This window comes from Colletotrichum orchidophilum, assembly GCF_001831195.1.
Source record: "Colletotrichum orchidophilum strain IMI 309357 chromosome Unknown Scaffold_42.1, whole genome shotgun sequence".
NCBI lineage: Eukaryota > Fungi > Ascomycota > Sordariomycetes > Glomerellales > Glomerellaceae > Colletotrichum > Colletotrichum orchidophilum.
Window position 1 is genome coordinate 190,006 of NW_019172998.1, and position 17,908 is coordinate 207,913.

Consider the following 17,908-nt stretch of genomic DNA (forward strand, 5'->3'; position numbering starts at 1 on the left):
ACCTACTCCCCCTGTTCTTTTCCCGGGAGCTCTGTGATTGGTCGACTTCGTCACTCCCCCTCCAACAGCTGCCGTCCCCCCGAACGCTAAACCCGGAATATTCCAGGGGAGTACACCAGATCCGGGACCGGGGCCAACAATACGCGAGGATTTTCCGACTAGACGCGCCTGAGATTAATGGCCCTTTACCGCGTTGGAGTACCTTAGTAGCATGTGTAGTGAGCCAGCCCAACCCACAGGCGGAGTGTAAGACTACGACTCTGTGATAGAGGGGCAGAGAAACAAAGACGACTCAGCCAGACCAAGCAACAAATAAACCCGAATTGCACCTATCTACCTCGATCTGCCGCAGACTCATCGTCACTTTTTCCATGAGAACAGTACCAAAACCCTCAAGGCGCATTGCACACTTCAGATGCAGTCGGCGACATGTCGTCTGGCACCACCAGGGTTTCAACCCATGAGCGGCGCGCAAACGGCCCAGCGGCCGGCCCCGAACAGGACCGATCCTCGAGGGCAGCGCGCATGAATGCAGGCGCAGCAGCGAGCGGCGTGGGTAGCGGGCAGACGAGCTTCAAGAGCGAGCGCGGTGAGAGGAGCGATGCGCGACCACGAGAGAAGGAACGGGAACGGCCGCGGGAGCGGGAATACCAGCAGCGTGAGAGGGGGGACAGAGAGGCGTCGCCTGGAAGCAATGCGCACAAGAGATCCGCGTCGGGGAATCCCAGGGCTACGAGCAGAATGCACGACGACAGACGTGTAGAGGAGAGGAGGACAGAGAGGACGTATGTGACGGAGCGCGAGACAATGACGCAGCGGACGAGGAGCCCCGCGAGGGGCGGAGGTGACAAGGGGAAGACCGGCGAAGCCAAGCCGCGGACGGCTGAGGCGAAGCCCAAGGAGGCCAAGGTTGATGTCCCGCAAGGTGAGTTTGCGTGGTTTCGATGGTGTTGGAGCAGCCTCGGCGTCTAACTAAACGGTGTTGCAGCACCTTGGAACCCAGAGGCGACTCTACTACCTCACACTTCAGCTCCCCTGGCTTGTCGAATATCAATACCGCCGTTGGCAGCACAGGCACCACAGCCTCAACAACCAAAACCTCTGAATGAGCTCTCTCTCGAGGCGCAGGAAGCGGTGATGTTGGAGGACCTCCTCTTCGTCTTCATGGGCTACGAGGGACAGTACATCCGCTTCGCCAAGACGTACAACCCGCACGAGGAGAGGGACCGGCTGTCGGGGCCCGCGTTCAGGATACTGCCGGGCCTCGACCCAAGTCTGCAGGACCTCACGCTGTCAATGCTGAAGATGGCGACATACTACTCGGCCCTCGAGATGTTCGTCGACGTGCAGAGCAGGGAGGAGTTTGGCGCTGTCAACCATGCCCTTTGCGCCTCCATCAGGAAGTTTTTGCATGACTACCTCATCATGATTGCGCAGCTTGAGACACAGTTCCTGACCAACGAGACATTTACTCTCCACGTTCTAAACATTCATACATTACCGACCAGCAAGATGATGTCGCATCTGTATTCCCTAGCGCACGACTTGCTCAAGAGGAATGCGCTCCTAGACGACGACGACGACGAGGAAGAAAGCGATAGCGCGGATGACTTTGATAATATCCTCGAGTCTCTGCGGGAGGGCGGCGACCTAGTCCCCGGCTCGGGGAAGAAGATTTGCAAAGGCGGCGTCGTGCTGGGTCTGATCACGAAGAGGCTGGAGTCCATGTCGGGAGACCCAGCTGCGCGCGCGCTGCTGACATCGCTGCTGCGCGATGCCAGTAAGCCGTACATGGTGATGCTAAACGAGTGGCTGCACCACGGCAGCATCAACGACGCGCACGCCGAATTCTTGGTCAAGGAGCAAAAGAGTATTCGGAGAGAACGGCTGGAGCAGGATTATACGGACGAGTACTGGGAGCGACGGTATACGATTCGGGAGCACGATATTCCCCCTCAACTGGAAGGTGTCAAGGGCAAGGTATTATTGGCGGGGAAGTACCTCAACGTCGTCAGGGAATGCGGCGGCGTGGACGTCAGCAAGGTCGTTCAGGATGTTCCCACGTCTTTCGACGACAGCCGCTTCCTGGAGAACGTGAACAATGCGTACGCGCACGCCAACGAGTCCCTTATGCAGCTGCTGCTTACAACACACTCGCTGCCCATGCGGCTGCGGTCGCTGAAGCACTACTTCTTCCTGGACCCGTCCGACTACTTTTCGTACTTCCTCGAGCTCGGCACGTCTGAGCTGCGAAAGCCTGTCAAGTCCGTTAATACCGGCAAGCTGCAGTCACTGCTCGACCTGGTGCTGCGCCAGCCGGGCAGCGTCGTCTCGCTGGACCCTTTCAAGGAGGACGTCAAGGTGGAGATGAACGAGATCACGCTCGTCAAGTCCCTGCAGCGGGTCGTCAACATCACGGGTATCGAGCAGGGCGAGACGCTCCAGCCGCTCGCGAACCAACCTGTCGAAAACGACAAGAACGCCATCGGCTTCACCTCTCTCCAACTGGACTACACAGTCCCCTTTCCCGTTTCCCTCGTCATCAGCCGCAAGACCGTGTGGCGGTACCAGGCGCTCTTCCGGTACCTGCTCTCGCTGCGCTACCTTGAGTCCCAGCTCTCGACGACGTGGTACTCGCAGACGTCGGGCCTGACTTGGTCGCACAAGAGCTCCTCGCGCAGCCTCGAGATTTGGAAGCGCCGCGTGTGGACGCTGCGCGCGCGCATGTTGGTTTTTGTGCAGCAGCTGCTGTACTTTTGCACGGCCGAGGTCATTGAGCCCAACTGGGCAAAGTTCATGTCCAGGCTCAAGGTTGGCGAGGAGGGCCAGGAGGCGGCTCCGGGGACGACCCCGACTCGGACGGTGGACGAGCTGATGCAGGACCATGTGGATTTCTTAGATACGTGCTTGAAAGAGTGCATGCTCACCAACAGCAAGCTTCTCAGGGTAAGTCTTCCTTTTGCCATCTCAGCGTATTGGCATTCTCAGCTAACCCCGGCCCGCAGATCCACTCCAAACTCATGCAAACCTGCACAGTCTTTGCAACATACTCCAACTGGCTCTCCCGCGAGCTGGAAAAGGCCGACCCGGACCTGTCGGGCGCCACGCGCCCGCCCAACATGACGGCAGACCAATGGCGCGCCTTCCAGGCCGTCAGGACGCAGAAGCCCTCCTCGTCGGGCACCTCACACAACGACTCGACCTCGTCGGCGGGGGTCGGTGCCGCGGAGCAGGAGGCTCGCGTGGGCAACCTGTTTGAGATTATGAAGAAGTGGGAGGGCAACTTTAGCAGGCACCTCCAGATCCTGCTTGACGCGCTGAACCATTACGCCGCGACGGAGACGGTCGTCCTGCTTAGTCTCTGCGCGAGATTGAGCACGGCAAACCAGGGGACCGAGTATGCGGGGTTGAGGAATGAGGACGATAGTGTTGCGTAGGCGATGTCTTTTTTGTCGAGGCGGCACTCATCTGCTCCTCGCATGTTTCAAAAGGGATTATGGCATGGTGCATGGCTCGCGGGCGTTCGCGGCGTTCTTATGGGTTGAGGGAGACGGAAGGGAAGGGTAGTTGAGTAGTTTCGATTACTTCACAAAGCTGGAGAGAGAGAGAGAGACGGAGATGGGGGGAGAAGGCCAGCTCAATTCGGGCGAATGGGGCTTCTCGAGGTCTGTATTAGATAGATACCAACACCATTGATTGGGTTCGCGCCTTTGATGCCAAGCCCAAGGTTATCCATCATCTAAGCTCCCAGAGTGTGGGTTTCACGCTCAAATCGTATATTGTATGAAGCGTGGCCATGAGTATCGTGACATTATTTCATTCATCTAAATATCATTCAGGAGAAGAGATGTTTGCTCTCTCGCGGGTGCCCCTCCCCCTTGGCCAGAATCTCGTTTTGGGTATACAAATATTATACACGACGTTGTTGTTACAGATTGGTACAGCTTTTTTTTTCTTTCCGCACATGGTTCGACCTCCCATGCTGCCTCTCTCACATCCCTTCTAATCCTTCTTGAGGGCCTCCTTGACGAGTTCGGCAACACGCTTCTTTTCAATCTCGAGGTCCTTGCCCTGAATCGCCACGTTGATGAGCTTCATGACCTCCCCGAGCCCGCTCTTGCCTGCGGCGACGGTATCCTCGACGGCCTTCTGGATGAGGACCCGAACGTCGGCCTCGGTGACGGTGACAACGCCGCTGCCGGCAATGTACTCAGCCATGACCTTGGCCTGGAGGTCCTCTTTGTCGGCGAGGTCGTCGCGGCCGGCGGCGCGGAACTGGACGGCGGCGTCCTGGGTGGCGCGCTGGGTCTTGCGCAGGAGGGCGACGAGCTGGGCGTCGGTCGCGATCGGTGAGTCTGTCTTGGCGGCGTTGTTGGTGGCGGAGAGAACAGAGCGGAGGACGGAGAGGCGCGGGGCGTCCTTTGCGCGCATGGCGGTCTTGAGGTCGGTTTTGAGGGCGGCCAAGAGCTTGGGCTGCGCCGGGGTTGCGGCGGCGGCATCGGAGTAGAAACGGATCGTCGTCCGGAGGGGGGTGGCGCGACCCGGCACCATTGGCCGGAGGGCTTGGAAGAGACGGGCTGGGTTTCGGGAGGCCATTGTGTATAAAGAATGGCCTTTTTTGTGCTTAGGTTCTAGTGGTCGAAGAAGATTGATCGTTGTTTCTCAATTGGTCGGCCTACCTAATGTGTCGTTCTGGAAATTGGTAGTGGTGCAATGCGGTTGTCAAGCTGTCGGTCTAGGAAAAAAAAGTTGCGTTGCTGAGAGCTCTCGAATGGATCAAGGTTCGGGGCAGCTTCTCATTGGCCGGCAGTATTTGGCTGTTCCAGCTACCTTAAGTCCATGGTAGCGGTTAGGTTGCGGATACAGGGCAGGTAGCAGGAATGTCCCGGTACCTCTCCTCAGGTACGGGTCGCGCGAAGTGGAACCAGTGTCTGGGAGCATTATCCGTGAGGATGCATTGTCGGCGGGGCCCGCTGAATAAAACTGAGGTGTTTGACATATCGGATGCACCATTGGCAGGAGTTCCCTCACTTTCCACCTTTCAAAAGTACTCTGTACCGTGTTGATTAAAAGATCAAGCTGCTAGATTGGCAGGTACATGGAGGTGTGACGGTTCGGATGACACAACCAGTCACACTCACTGAAAAGCCGTCATACGTGCTCAAAAGCTCACGGGCATTCTGAGCACTTGAAAGGCATTCCTAGGGGTACGCTTTCCGTCAACGGCCGCGTTGGTGGCAGCTCACAAATCCGTTGGAGCTTTTGTGAAGCAATGCAATGCGAAGTTTATGCAAATATGGAAGCCCGGAATCGCCTGATGTGCCGAACCTCAGGGAAGCTGCAGCAAGCAAGGGTCGGGGCATCCGCAAAAGCTTCCCGATATCACATCCACCGGGGGCTCCAGGTTCGAAGTTCCAGCAGCTACCATCAATGTAGATTTGGCCGTGTGTTCAATCAACCAGGCAAGCTGATGGGGGTTGCGCGTCCATCGGATCGGCAAGTTTGAATGTTGCATGCTTCATCGTCGTGGCAGCTTTATCTAGTGTCCCAGGCCTCGTAGCATTCCAGGGGCAGTACCTTGTACTATGATCATCTACTCGGTCAAAGAGGAATCGTCAACCGGAATGTCTGTGCCCCTGATCATGCCTGGGAGGAAGTTTCCGAAGTCGGGGAACCTGGATTGCGCGAGGGCTCTAGGCACTCACCGGCGTGGGAACTGGCGTGGATGTTGGCGTGGAACTTGTGAAGCCGGCGGCGAGTGCGGAGGCCGCAAATGTGGTATGGCGCCAGCCAAATTGTTCCATCTTCAGATGAAAGTGGATTCTCTCCGTCGAGACTCAAGACACGAATCGACTGTCCGTTCCCCTTCAGACATGGGTTTGATGTGCCCAGGCGTGACGTTGTGGTGTGTTTGATTGTGCAAGCTCAATGTGACGTGAGTTGTTCGTCTGCAGTCCACCTCGGTCCTCACCGAGATCCCGAGGAGATGGTAGCGAGTAAAAACCATGCGAACCTCTTGCGTTCCTGGGCAAGGACTGGCGCCTTGCCTCCCTCCAATCTAAACCCAACATGGAACAAATAAAACTGCACAAGACAGAACAAGTACTCCTGCCCTCCCTCCTTGAGCCTCCTAAACTCTTCTTCAAGCCTCCACGGGGCATCGACCTCTGCATGCCCGTCGCTTCTGAATTCGTCAATGTAAGATAGGGTAAGGTAGGCCATCTTCTTGACCTTCTGTCAACGTCCGGCAAGTACTTAGTACGCAATGTACCTACCTACCTTAGTCAATGTGGATATGGGAAGCCGCCGTCGTCTCTCCCGTCCCTTCCTTCCCGCCAAAACCCAACTAGGCACTTGCCTTAGCTTCCGCCGCTCTCCACATGCGTCTCACCCTCTTTCAACCACAAGGCCATCCCTTTGGCTTCAACATCCATACCTTGATTGTCCAAGGCATCTCCTCCTCGACGTCCATCCTATCTCACGTGCCTTTTAATCCTGGAACCGAAACGGCACCATCGTCGTTGACTAACGGCTCTGGTTTCCTTTTCTCTCGTTAGTTACGTGGTCGTCTGGTCATCAACACCTGCTTCCTCCTTCTCAGTCTAAAGTCTCCCCGAGAGCAACGACCGGCCAGCATACGAGTCAAGGCCATGTCCCTTTCGAGACGACGACAGCCATTCATTTTCGAACCTCGCCTGTCTATTCCCACATTCCCGATCACCTTTCAAGATTCAACGACGGCGTTTGCATCGAAAAGGCGGCTTTGGCTTTACTCTCTCAAACCCGTTATAACTTCCCTGACAAGCCACGGCAACAGAATTAGGCAGCAAACACTACAACGAGAAGGAATCAAATAGGGTTGCGGGCTAGACACGGGGTATTTGCTGCCGTTACATCGTCATTATCGAAATCCTTGTTCCAAAAGCCCACCATGTCCTCGCTGGGAAACAACGCTCTACGCCGCTATGGGTCACTCGCTCTGACAAGCAAAATCGTCGTATGGTGTTTTCACTTGTCTCAACGACGAGCCTTTCGTCCTATACAAACATACCTTGATGGCCAACACGTCAGTACTGGTAAGCACTTCTAGCGGCTGGATGAGTGTGCAGTCACATACATTGGAAAATACGCCTGAGTCGAATCGCCCAATATGGCATTGTTGTTAGCTAACATTCCGACTGAAAAAGGAGACGAGCTCTGTGTGGGGGCGAGATAGCTCACCCTGAACGCCGGATTATCAGCCTCGCTCCTTGCCTGAGCCACCAAGACTTGAAACTCTTGGGAAGTCATCCTGCAGCGCCACGGTCAGTTCAGATCGGTCAGAAATCGGCATCATAGAGACTGCAGAGAAGTTGTGTGTGAAGGAAATCGCCCTTACCCCCGGAACTCTGTCATGGGATACATTGCCAGAGACGAAAGCATCCTCCTCACATTCTCCCTGTTGGCCACGCCGATCTGATGCTGCCTCGGATCTATTCGCAAATCAGTTAAAATGCCCCCATTAAGGTTTGAGATTTCCATACCATTCGACCAGCCGCAAGTCGGGAGAGGGATCATCTGTGTTTCCACCGAGTCGAATCCAGCACTTTGCATCCAACTTTGCATCTGCATCGGCGCCCTGGGATCTTTGTATGGCTGCATGCTATCCAAGTATTTTCTCGACCACCTGCGTAGGGCGTGATCTGACGCAGCAAGCGATTAATGGAGGGTTTTATCTCTGGGGAGGATCCGACCTACTTTGAGTCAACGTCCCGTTGTCCGACTGCGCATTAAAGTATATTTCCACCATTTGACACCAACCACCCGGTCGAAGTACGCGATGAATGTCTCGAAGGTAATCTCTCCACCGGTTTGAGTGGATACCGCCTGCCATCATCTGGCTGTGCACGAGGTCGAAATGGTTCGATGGAAAGGTGAATCTAGGTCAGATCAGCTGAGCCAGGGAGATTCCAGCCTCCAGTCTGTTGACGAAGGCCACCAGGTAACATACCTCCCGTTCAAGTCATCGACTTGCAGGTTCAAGTTCGTCGGCGTTTGGGATTCGTCGGGCCAGATGTGCGGGCAGATATCGATGGCTACTACCTATCCATCCAAATCAGTCCGGCTAACGCAACACTACCCGAACCAGCGAGAGGCCGAGATGTTTCTATCCGCCAGCCATCGTGGAATCGATACAACGGCAAGCATACTACTCTCCTTGATCACAAACACTGGAGTTTGCGGCAAATGATCAAGGGCAGAAGAGGAAGATAGCGGCCTGCCACACTAGCGACGGATGAGGCCAGCCTGCAGACTCGGTCGTCCCACCACCGCCAGGGAATCGCTTTACTGAAGGGATGGATCTCGATAATCGTACAGTCACGAAATAAGAGGGACTTGGCTGCGTGCAACACGTACCTCGCAATTTTGGTATTGTTGTGCAACGTCGGTAGCCCAGTCGCCGGCTCCGAAGCCGCACTCGAGAATTCGCCGGGGCCTGGTGATGGGCGGGAAAAGGAGGCGATTTTCGAACACTATGGAGAGTACGACATGCATCATTTGCAAGCGTTCAACTTCGTCCTGCAAACCGTTTGGAGGAGACGTTAAACAAGCCATGGTGACATCAAGGGCGACATGATTCTTACCTCATCTATCGGCGCGAAATACGCTCCATTATCAACTGCGTATCGTTGGTATTCTCGGCCTTGGTACGTGATAGTTTCCAGGAAGGAATTATCCAAGGGAACTGTTTGTGGATCACTGGGAGCAGTTTAGCGATCAAACGAATCTTCGCGAGAGGAGACTAGGTTCCGTCGAACCTTGCCATGTCGACAACCACACTGGAATGATTCTTCTTGTGGATCAGTTGAACGAGACTGAGTATCTGTCGTCCAAAGCCTGCCTTGGGATTCGATCTTGGGACGAATAAGAACTTGTATGTGGTGGTTGCGTTGCTCCAGCGAGGCGCCGTTTCCAGGTTTCCTGGACGGGACGGAAGGCAAGGACTAGTTCTTGAGCACTGCTCACAGACGAAACCCGAGACTCCGTCAAAGGAACCATATTCGGATCACAGGGGTACTCATGAAGGCGGCAGTCGTGTCTAAGAGACATAAATTGACTGCCTATTACGCCGGAGGTGGAGACAACGGGCAAGTCAAAGGGTACTTTAGACTGGCCGACCATTGTTTTCTACACCCCACGATGTCGCTGTCGATCTTGGGTTAGTACCCCACGACCTACACTAGAGAAGTTGGGAGCCTGTTCGGTACGCGGTGCGGTGCGGACGAGGCAGTCTTCGGGTGACATGGATATGTCCTCTGCTGTTATTGCTGGACCCTCCCCCCCTGTATACACGAAAATTCGAGAATGGAGCCGGCAGACAACCAAGACGTGCTAAACTGCTAATCCCAGGCCAGTGAGTGGAATAGGACGGGTGTGGCAGCGGGTCCCAACCCATCCTGGCAAGTTGGACACCGCTTTTACCAGTTGCCAGACCCATGATTTCCGTTAACCGTAGCTTGCCTTTAGAGGCTGTTCCGGAAGCCAGGTAGACGGTTGTCTTCCTCAACGACCTGGTCATTGTCTAGCGGGACGCACCATCACAGACCAACATCCCACAAGGCTGCGAAGAGGCAGATGGTCTCTCGCTTACCAAGGGCGATGAGCTTTTTGAGCTTCTGTGGGCGGCTCACCGCCGTCACCCCGGAGTCGGGCGAATATACCGATGCTTGCTGCTACAGTACAATCAGAGCACCCACACCCACGACAAACCCTAGTGGTGGATGTTGTCTTGAGACCAACCGCATGGCCCGGGTATTGGGCCCAACACACATGTATTCCTGCTGTAACCCTCCAGCCAGTGCCCAGGCAATGGGGAGCTCTTCAGCAAACACGGCTCCCCATCCCTTGTTTCCTGATCACCCCCTCCCCACTACCTCACCATAAAAAGGGACATGGCTTGAAGGAGGGGTTACATGGCCGATCCGCTCCCATCGAACGCGGAGCTAGAATCAAATTCCGGCGGTTCCCATGTCCCAAGGATCCGGTCGTTGGCTTGAATCTGAAGACACAGCAGCCACAGGTGGTGGGAATTCGAGCTAGAGCAGCGTTGCACAACTTCCGATAGGACCCAAATTCGGACTAGGGATTACGTTGGCGCCACTTCTACTGTCTCTCGCGATAACCCACGGTTTCCACTTGTCGAGATTTCCCGAGAACACGGACTTGGATCCTTCTCTGTGCTGTTTGGCTCATTGGAGTCTTGTACGGCCCGGGTACGAAGTGAAGAAGGGCGACGAAGAGCGTACGGTTGCAAAGCGACCGCTGCCTCGTCCAGGCCAAATTATCTCGTACGACAAAGATACAGAAAATACTCTCACGCTGCTTAACCTGTCTGGCGTGAAGCAGGCTGGGATCATATGCGGCCGGGCAGAGACCAAAGGCGGAGTTCATGGTCTGATCCTCACACACGACGCAGACAATCACCTGCACTGATGCCAGCAACTTGAGACCCGCGTCAGGCCCGTATCTCACGACAACGGCTAGAGGGAGGAGACGGGCGCCTTCAGCAGAAACATCGATCTTTACTATGCTCAGCACGCATGCCTGCTCAGGCCTCCACCACACCACCTCCCCAAGACTATGAAGGTAATAACTCGGTCGGATGGCGGTATAATATGCACGGGGCAGGCAACGGTCTGCAAAATATAGGTAGGGGCATGGTTTTGGCTGGTGGGTTGTGCTGCTGCGCGTCTTGACACATTGGCGTGCTCGGGTGTATGCTGATGAAGGTTTAATTACCTCACTCCCTTTCTTTGGTCCCTTTGTCAAACTTCTCATCCCTTCCGACCCTGTACTAATTGTTTGGCAGGTATGTCGTATCCTTGAGGGTCAAGCTCACGGCGGTCAAGCCAACAATGTTTCTTGAGCGGGGGTGATTTTGATAAAGGTTGGAAGGAGAAATTGGCTGGCCCAGTTCAACGAACGAACCCCTCGGCGGGCCGCTCTGCAGGTTTGAAACTAGGTAACACAGAGAAGAGCCTGGCCTAGCTGACCAGGTTGCTGCTGGCTCGGACAGTGGAGTTTCGGGAGAGGGCGCGATGACGCGAGCCACAAAACTCTCCTGGTTCCAGCTATTTGGGAACCGAGGAGCGAGGGTCGACAGCCCTTCCTTGTCGGGGGAAACCACATCCTGGTGCTTGGGAGCACCATGCCTGTCCACAGCGGCCACGTACTCGCTGCACTCTGCAAACCTCGCACCAACGGATTCAGATGCATTGCATAGCGGACGGGTAAAAAAGCAAGGACAGACTCTTTGAGACGACGACGTACTGTGATTATGCTGGCTACGAGGCGACTCACCACCCCACCACGACCCTGACCGTTTATTGACGTCAAGACGAACGTAACGACAAACGTGTCCGACCTCGACACGGCCTGTCCAAGTTCCCATAGCCACAGCTGCACGAAGATCTGCAGCCACATATATGCTTGGAAATATTGCGTTGCCGAGTAAGTGGTACGGATGGTCCGGAGGCGACCCCGAGGATGTCATTACAACAAGCAAGGCCGGCTATCAGGCGGCTCCCACGGTGTTGTGACGGCCGGGATGCTGCGCAGCAAGCAACTGGCAAATTGACGCCGACAGCTTGCTGGGTAGCCACAGAACTACCTAGCAAGTAGTCACGGAATAGGTTTCGGAGCAGGGCTTCGATCCGTATCTCGGCAACTTGAACGAAATGGTTTCACTGCGCATGCGGTTACCAAGCAGCTACCTAAGGAGAAGTAGCTGTTGTTCATCGATTGGCGTAAGGCAGTTCTTCGCATCGGGAATTCAGGCAAGATATTAGCCTGTCAGAGATGATGCACGTCAGAGGGGAGCATTCGACCCATCTCTCCGTCTGCTGCTCCTTTGTGTAATCATTCTGAGCCACTCAACTTTGGCTAGTCTGATGAGAACAAGTCGATCTCTGGAGAGAAGAATGCAAGCAACGTGCCTTGGCGTCCGTTGACCGCGGCCTCTCGTCTGCATGGCTGCGGACCGTGCATCTGCGTACCTTTTTCACAACTCGCTCTACCCGATATGAGAGAATTTGGGCCAGCTCCTCCTCTCTCTTGCACGCTCTCTCAAGTCAGACGGCTTTTCTTCTTCCCATGCAAAAAGGGGGGGAGATGAGTTGGCGGTCGATGAGGAGTCACATTCATTCCCGCCAGCAGGGAACCCTAGTCGGCAGGCACCCTGCCGGTTCCTTCGTCTTCATCTTCCTCTCGACCAGAACCGTACTCTCGGGTTCCAATAGGACGGGTTGCTGGGGCATAATCGTCTCCCTTATCGACGCAAACCGGCCCCCTACGACCCTTGTCGTGCTGATGAAAGCACAGCTTACGGACTATCATGACATTGCGATACAAAGATACCCAGCTGAGTCCCCCCCCCTATTGCTGAATGCTGGATGACGAGCGGCGTTGCCTGCCGTCTACGATCCAATCCACCAACGGCCCCCGGTTCTACGGAGTACATCTCCAAGGACCAGGCTTCTTTCATTTCACCAGGATGGGGGGTGGGAATGCTTCTAGAAGACCATGGTGTTGCGAGCTGACTTTTTGAAAAGGCATGGAGCCCTCGGTGACCGTCCTGCGAGCCGACGAGTCCTCCCTACCGTGTTCTCTGTACCAGGTATCCCTAGGAAATGAAATGACAGGTGCGGCTACGGCTGCGGCTGCGAGTGCGGCTTTACTGCGGTCATGAGCACATGAATCAACCTTTCCTCTTCCATCTCTTATGCCATCTACTGACGATGCGGGATTTGGAGGTAATACCGACGCCCACCCCTCCTATAGTATTATTCTTGCGCGCACAGATCACGGGCTGGGCGGTACCCTGGCATACTCACACTCACACACATACCTACCACTGTGTATTTACAGCCTTTCAGGCCAGCAACGACGAAGGGGAGCGGCCGCGCCGCTAACATCATCTCCTTTCTCTGTGAAACGCGACTTAGGATCACAACTGATGACCGATGGATGACAACCCCGACAGAATTGGAATACCTGCTACCTTTGACAAGCCTCGACCATCCTTGTCAAGCCGACAAGAACAGACAACTCACGCAACCCGTCGAGACTGGACAGTCGTTGTCCCAACGGTCGAACTCGGACTTCTGCTGTGCAACCTGAGCAGTCACTTGCCTTCCCCCTCCCCTTCTCTTTAGTGGCACATTGATTGTACTGTCTCTTTTCGTCCGGAAAAGGCTTTAATTACTGGGTGTTTTCCAGCCTTTGGGCCGTGCTACTAACACTTTGGGGGGGGGGGGGGGGGGGGTTTCTTTCTTCTTCGCACTCTTTTTTTCTCTTTTTTTTTCCCTCTTTTTTTTTTTCTTTTTTTGTACATGGACCACCCCCCCTTGTGTGAACACCCCCCCCCCCCCCCCCCCCACGGGGGCCCGCGGGGGGTTTCTCCGATATGCTAGCTCTAGTCCTGTCCTTTCTTCTTCTCCTGCTTCTTGTGCCTTGTTTGGAATTATGAGAACCGCCGTTTGGCGCATAAGCCCCCTCTCACTCCCCTGAACCGGATGGGCGCGAGATATGTAGGTCTAAGGTGACAAGACCAAATTGGAAATCCTTGCCTGATTCAAACCAAGAAAAAAAGGGACCCTTTTCTAGGTTGCCTAAAGAGGTCGTTTGCATGCGCGCCCTCCCCCTCTCTTTCCAACCTCCTGCAAAAGAAAAAAAGGACCAACAGTAGCAAAGTAGGTACAACAGCTGCGATGTGCGCCCATCCCCTCACTTACCCTTCCCCCCCCCCTATTCTTTGCTTTTCCCTCAACTTCTCACGATGTTCTCCTGTCTCCCCTCCATGGGTCTGCGGTTTTGTGGACCCACGTCTCTTGTGTCTTGTGTGATGTGTCGTATGTCGTGTGTCGTCGTGTGTCTCCCCCATCATATCTTTCGCTGTTGTACGCCGTCAAGTCCGTGTCTCGCCCCCCAGACTCTCGTTGTCTGTCTCTGCAACCGGTCTCTGTCCTTTTGTCTAGCCAACCAAGTCAGGGACGAATGTGCACCAGGGCCCGAGAAACGCCACCAAATGCAGCGTGTACCATGTTTCTCTTTCGTGCTGACGCGCAGAAGGGGGAGGGGGAGGGGAAGGGGGAAGTCAACTATTCTAGACACAATCCGAAATTGACCCAACAAACTCCCGGCTCCCCTATTCGTACTTGGTGGTAATGACCGCCTAAGCAAGTGGGAATAAAACACAAAAAAAAAAAAAGATGGAGAGGGGAAACATCGCTTGGCTGCTCTCCACCCGCGGCCCCTTCCCTTGCATGGCAACCGCGGAGCGAGACCCCACCATCCAATAACCCAGCTCTAACTCCTCTCCAACTCCGTGCCGCCCCCCTCGATGCAGGCCCGAGTGGATGAGTGGATCACCAGCAAGTGAAAACCGGGTTCCTGGCTTTCACCGGCTCCAGCCTCTCCACAATAACCTTGCGTTGGTTGCCCTCCATGCCCTCGGCGGCCGCAAAGCCCAGGTCGCCCTCCTCGACGTCGTCTTCTTCGTCATAATCTTCCATGCTCCGACGTGAGCCATACAGGTGCTGCGCGATGCTGCCGCTGTTACGCCGTCCAGCCGCTGTCGCGAACGAATATCGCCGTTGCTGCTGGGATTGCTGACGAGCAGGAGAATATATGTTGAGAGCGCGAGTGCCGTGATAGCTCTCTCGGTGCGATTGTCCCGAAAACCTGGGCCGCTGCAGTGCCGCGTCCTTACCCAACGGTGCAGACGACGCCAGTATTCCAGAACCGCTCATGGACGTCTCATCAGGTGACTGGGCTCCCTCGCCCGTCGGGCTTAGGGCAAGCTCAAACCTACCCGGATGAGGCATGTCGGCCGGGGGGCTAGCGAAGCCGAGCAGGTCCTCATCCACGCGGTGGGTAGGTGCAGTAGACGACGTGTTGGCCTGGCCTATGTCGCCCTCGTCAATGGAGCGTCGGAGCTCTGCCTCACGCATCATCTCGGCGGATGTTACCCGCATGGGCACTGCAACCGGCACATCGACGAGGTCGTCCCAGACGCAGACCTTGGCGCGCCGTGTGAGCTCTAGCGGACCGTGGTCAGGCGTCTTGAGCGTCTCTACCACGTTCCATGCTTGGCCTTTCATGACCGCGATTTGCCGCGCAAACATCTTTTCCTGAAAGTCGGGATCCAACTGGAACACTTTCCGTAACGCCAGTTGTGTCTGGCTCCACCAGTGTGTTGAGGTCAGGAGTGGAAGGAAATGATCCCGCGTCTTCTGCGAAAATGGTCGTCCAATCAGGTCAACGGGAAGGAATAGCCAGCCAAAGGGGAAGCTTTGTCAAATGGTCCATTAGCATCTCTTTCCAGACACATTGTTGTTTGCATGGAATAAACTGCAGAGGAGAGGAGTATTATTCCCCAGGATTACATACCTTCGCCATGCATCGGGATGTTTCCAAGGCCAGGAGAGTGAGTTGTCGATGGCACCGATCGTGATCTTGGGATCTTGTGTGCTTGGAATGGGACTCGATGCCTTCATGGGCTGTTGTGTCCTGTAGGGATACGAGGAGCGGCTTTCTGCTGCTGGTCGCTGGTTCAAATCTACCGGGCGTGGCCTGTTCTCCTCCGATGAGCCGGTTTCCGTGTTCATTTGAAGGGGCTCCGAAACAATCGACACTTGTTGCGTGCTCCAGTCCACTTTGATCATCCAGTTGTCCAGACCACGATCAGTGTTTCGCATCATGTAGTCCAGAATGACCAGTTTCTCGAGCTCTTCACGGAATGATTGCTTCAAAGATTCAGTCCACACAAAATTGTCTGGACCCGGAGGTAACCTTTCTCGGTTGCCTTCATCGTCACTTTCGATGTCATCCAATGCTGCCGCACTGTTCGGTCGACAGTTATCTGCCCACCTTCTCCTACGCTTGCGGTGGGGATCGTTGGCCCTGAAACCGGACCAGTACTGGTCTGGCCAGGGATGTTCTCTAAGAAACACATTGGCGTCTTTGAAACCTTTCAGGAAGACCTGAAAGCTTCCGGGTTTTTCTGGAAGTGGTTTTTGCTTTCTGTAGAAGTTGCGACGGTCCCAAAACGGGTAATGGAAGGATTTTGAGGATAACCACACGACATCTGTGTAAGGCACCATATGAGTGCGTAATTGGCAATCTAGCGTGTATGCTGCCGCTTCGCTGACATATGAAAGGTTGGGAATGAGACTGCGATGTGGTTAGCCATGGATTTCGAGAGGTGTAGTGCACAATGATATACCATGCTCGCCCAAAGCAACAAGGAAATAGGTTCCGATGGATCCATTTGTTCCACTTCGGGTTGCCAGCCGCATACGGCTCCTCGTCCTTGGGTTTGAAGACACCTACGACCTTGCCCTCCGTATTCCGGGCAAAGTAGCTGCCGGAGCTTCCCTGTGCGATCATTCGAGGGTGCGTGCCTTGAAGGATGGCCTGTCTGACACTGCCCACAATCTGTTCAAACTGCGACTTGGACATGACGTCTTGCACCGCAGCCAGCCCTTCAGGGGTAATGGGGCGGACACCCTCCGGAGCTTGGAAGACAGAATGATGAATCTCTAGATGTTCGTCATCTTCAGTCTTACCACGCCCCTTTGTGCGCTTGAACCGGCTGGCGATCTCATCAGCCCATCGTTCTAATCGAGCGTTGATGGCTTTTATGTCGACACCAGAGTTGCTGCCGCCGCGACGGCGATTCTTAGGTCTAGAAGGGCCAGCTGTCACAGGTTTTGGGGTCGTCATGCCCGAACGGGGGCGCGGTTGAGTGATGGGTGCGAAGCGAGGGGCCGAGGCCGGCTGGAGGGAGGCATATGACTGGGTGAGAGGGTCATCATCTTCGGAATCGGAGGAGAGGGCATCGGCTTGAGCGAGGCGCTCGTAACCCGTCGTTGGGGGTCGAGAGCGAGGCATCGTGACTGGCAGGGATGAACGACGTCTCGGCAAGGGAAGGGCGAGGGAATTATCGAGCAAAGACAGGGCCGGAAGTCAGAGCCATGTGGATGGTTTTGAGGAGGTTTCGATGTGATTCGCGATCGAGAAGCTTAAATGCGGTTTAGTCGGCTTTATCTCCGTTTGATTGTCGTGCTGGCGTAGGGAATGCGGAAACTTGGCCTAAGAATGGAGGCCACGAAGTCTACCCTGTAGCAAAGACTGAGATATCGAGAGTGGGAAAGAGAAGAAGAAAAAGAGATAGCACTACAGAAACAAATGTGGCTTCAAGGAGGCGGGGTGACGATGGAGCAAAGAGGGAGTAGTATCGTAGGACTGGTGGTGCTCCTGGTAGTGGTGGCAGGCACAATACAATTTCTCGGCGAGTCGCGTTGTCGAGCATGTGTCGTTAGGAATCCGTGGTTTCGGGGACCGCGATGCTGTCATTGGAGTGCAAACTGGTACTGCTGTCACCCCGGTACCTTTTTGAGGTACCTTATTGCCCCAAAAGCTTGCTTAAAGTTCCAGAGCGCCTGAAGTGCACCGAGGTACCTTGTTCTGGCTGGCCACAGCGGTCGCGGTACCATTGTACAGCACAGAGCAATCGGCCCCTTGACTCCGGTCTTCCCCGTGCTGCCTAAGGTAGTGCTCAGGTCCATCCAATTCGCGTTTCGAGCTGGCCTCGGGACAGGCGCAGTGTTTACCCGGCCTGAGGTGACTAAGGCAACTTTGCAGGGAAATAGCTGGACCTTTCTGATTGAAACTGGCAACCGCTCCTGAGAACAGAATAAGTGACCACTGCAGACACTTGAAGAAACATTCGCATCCGAATTCGAGAAAGAGAAATCGTTTGTACCTTCCAGATTCTTTCATTTGTAACTGTTGGCAGAAAACGTGTATCGTTCTAGGTCAGCTGATGCCAGGTGGGACACTTGTCAAACGTCCACAAAAGTCAGCG

At 54.9% G+C, this 17,908-nt stretch overlaps 6 protein-coding genes across 6 annotated transcripts; 2 read left to right on the forward strand and 4 right to left on the reverse strand.

The window, feature by feature from the left end:
- Positions 1-429: 429 nt before the first annotated feature.
- CORC01_05906 (Spc97/Spc98 family protein) lies at positions 430-3,437 on the forward strand (the record flags this gene model as incomplete). Its single annotated transcript, XM_022617548.1, has 3 exons — positions 430-925; positions 989-2,946; positions 3,006-3,437. The coding sequence occupies 3 exons, from the start codon at positions 430-432 to the stop codon at positions 3,435-3,437; spliced, it is 2,886 nt and encodes a 961-aa protein (XP_022475966.1).
- Positions 3,438-4,002: 565 nt separating this feature from the next.
- On the reverse strand, positions 4,003-4,596 carry CORC01_05907 (uncharacterized protein; the record flags this gene model as incomplete). The annotated part of the gene is made up of 1 exon (XM_022617549.1): positions 4,003-4,596. The coding sequence occupies one exon, from the start codon at positions 4,594-4,596 to the stop codon at positions 4,003-4,005; it is 594 nt and encodes a 197-aa protein (XP_022475967.1).
- A 2,778-nt stretch (positions 4,597-7,374) lies between these two features.
- Positions 7,375-8,595, reverse strand: CORC01_05908 (UMTA methyltransferase; the record flags this gene model as incomplete). Its single annotated transcript, XM_022617550.1, has 5 exons — positions 7,375-7,472; positions 7,524-7,682; positions 7,738-7,919; positions 7,991-8,082; positions 8,398-8,595. 5 exons carry the CDS (start codon positions 8,593-8,595, stop codon positions 7,375-7,377), a joined length of 729 nt encoding a protein of 242 aa, XP_022475968.1.
- Positions 8,596-10,998: 2,403 nt separating this feature from the next.
- Positions 10,999-11,256, reverse strand: CORC01_05909 (uncharacterized protein; the record flags this gene model as incomplete). Its single annotated transcript, XM_022617551.1, has 1 exon — positions 10,999-11,256. One exon carries the CDS (start codon positions 11,254-11,256, stop codon positions 10,999-11,001), a length of 258 nt encoding a protein of 85 aa, XP_022475969.1.
- A 1,504-nt stretch (positions 11,257-12,760) lies between these two features.
- On the forward strand, positions 12,761-13,009 carry CORC01_05910 (uncharacterized protein; the record flags this gene model as incomplete). Its single annotated transcript, XM_022617552.1, has 1 exon — positions 12,761-13,009. The coding sequence occupies one exon, from the start codon at positions 12,761-12,763 to the stop codon at positions 13,007-13,009; it is 249 nt and encodes an 82-aa protein (XP_022475970.1).
- Positions 13,010-14,405: 1,396 nt separating this feature from the next.
- Positions 14,406-16,932, reverse strand: CORC01_05911 (phosphatidylinositol 3; the record flags this gene model as incomplete). Its single annotated transcript, XM_022617553.1, has 3 exons — positions 14,406-15,330; positions 15,430-16,212; positions 16,265-16,932. 3 exons carry the CDS (start codon positions 16,930-16,932, stop codon positions 14,406-14,408), a joined length of 2,376 nt encoding a protein of 791 aa, XP_022475971.1.
- Positions 16,933-17,908: the final 976 nt, after the last annotated feature.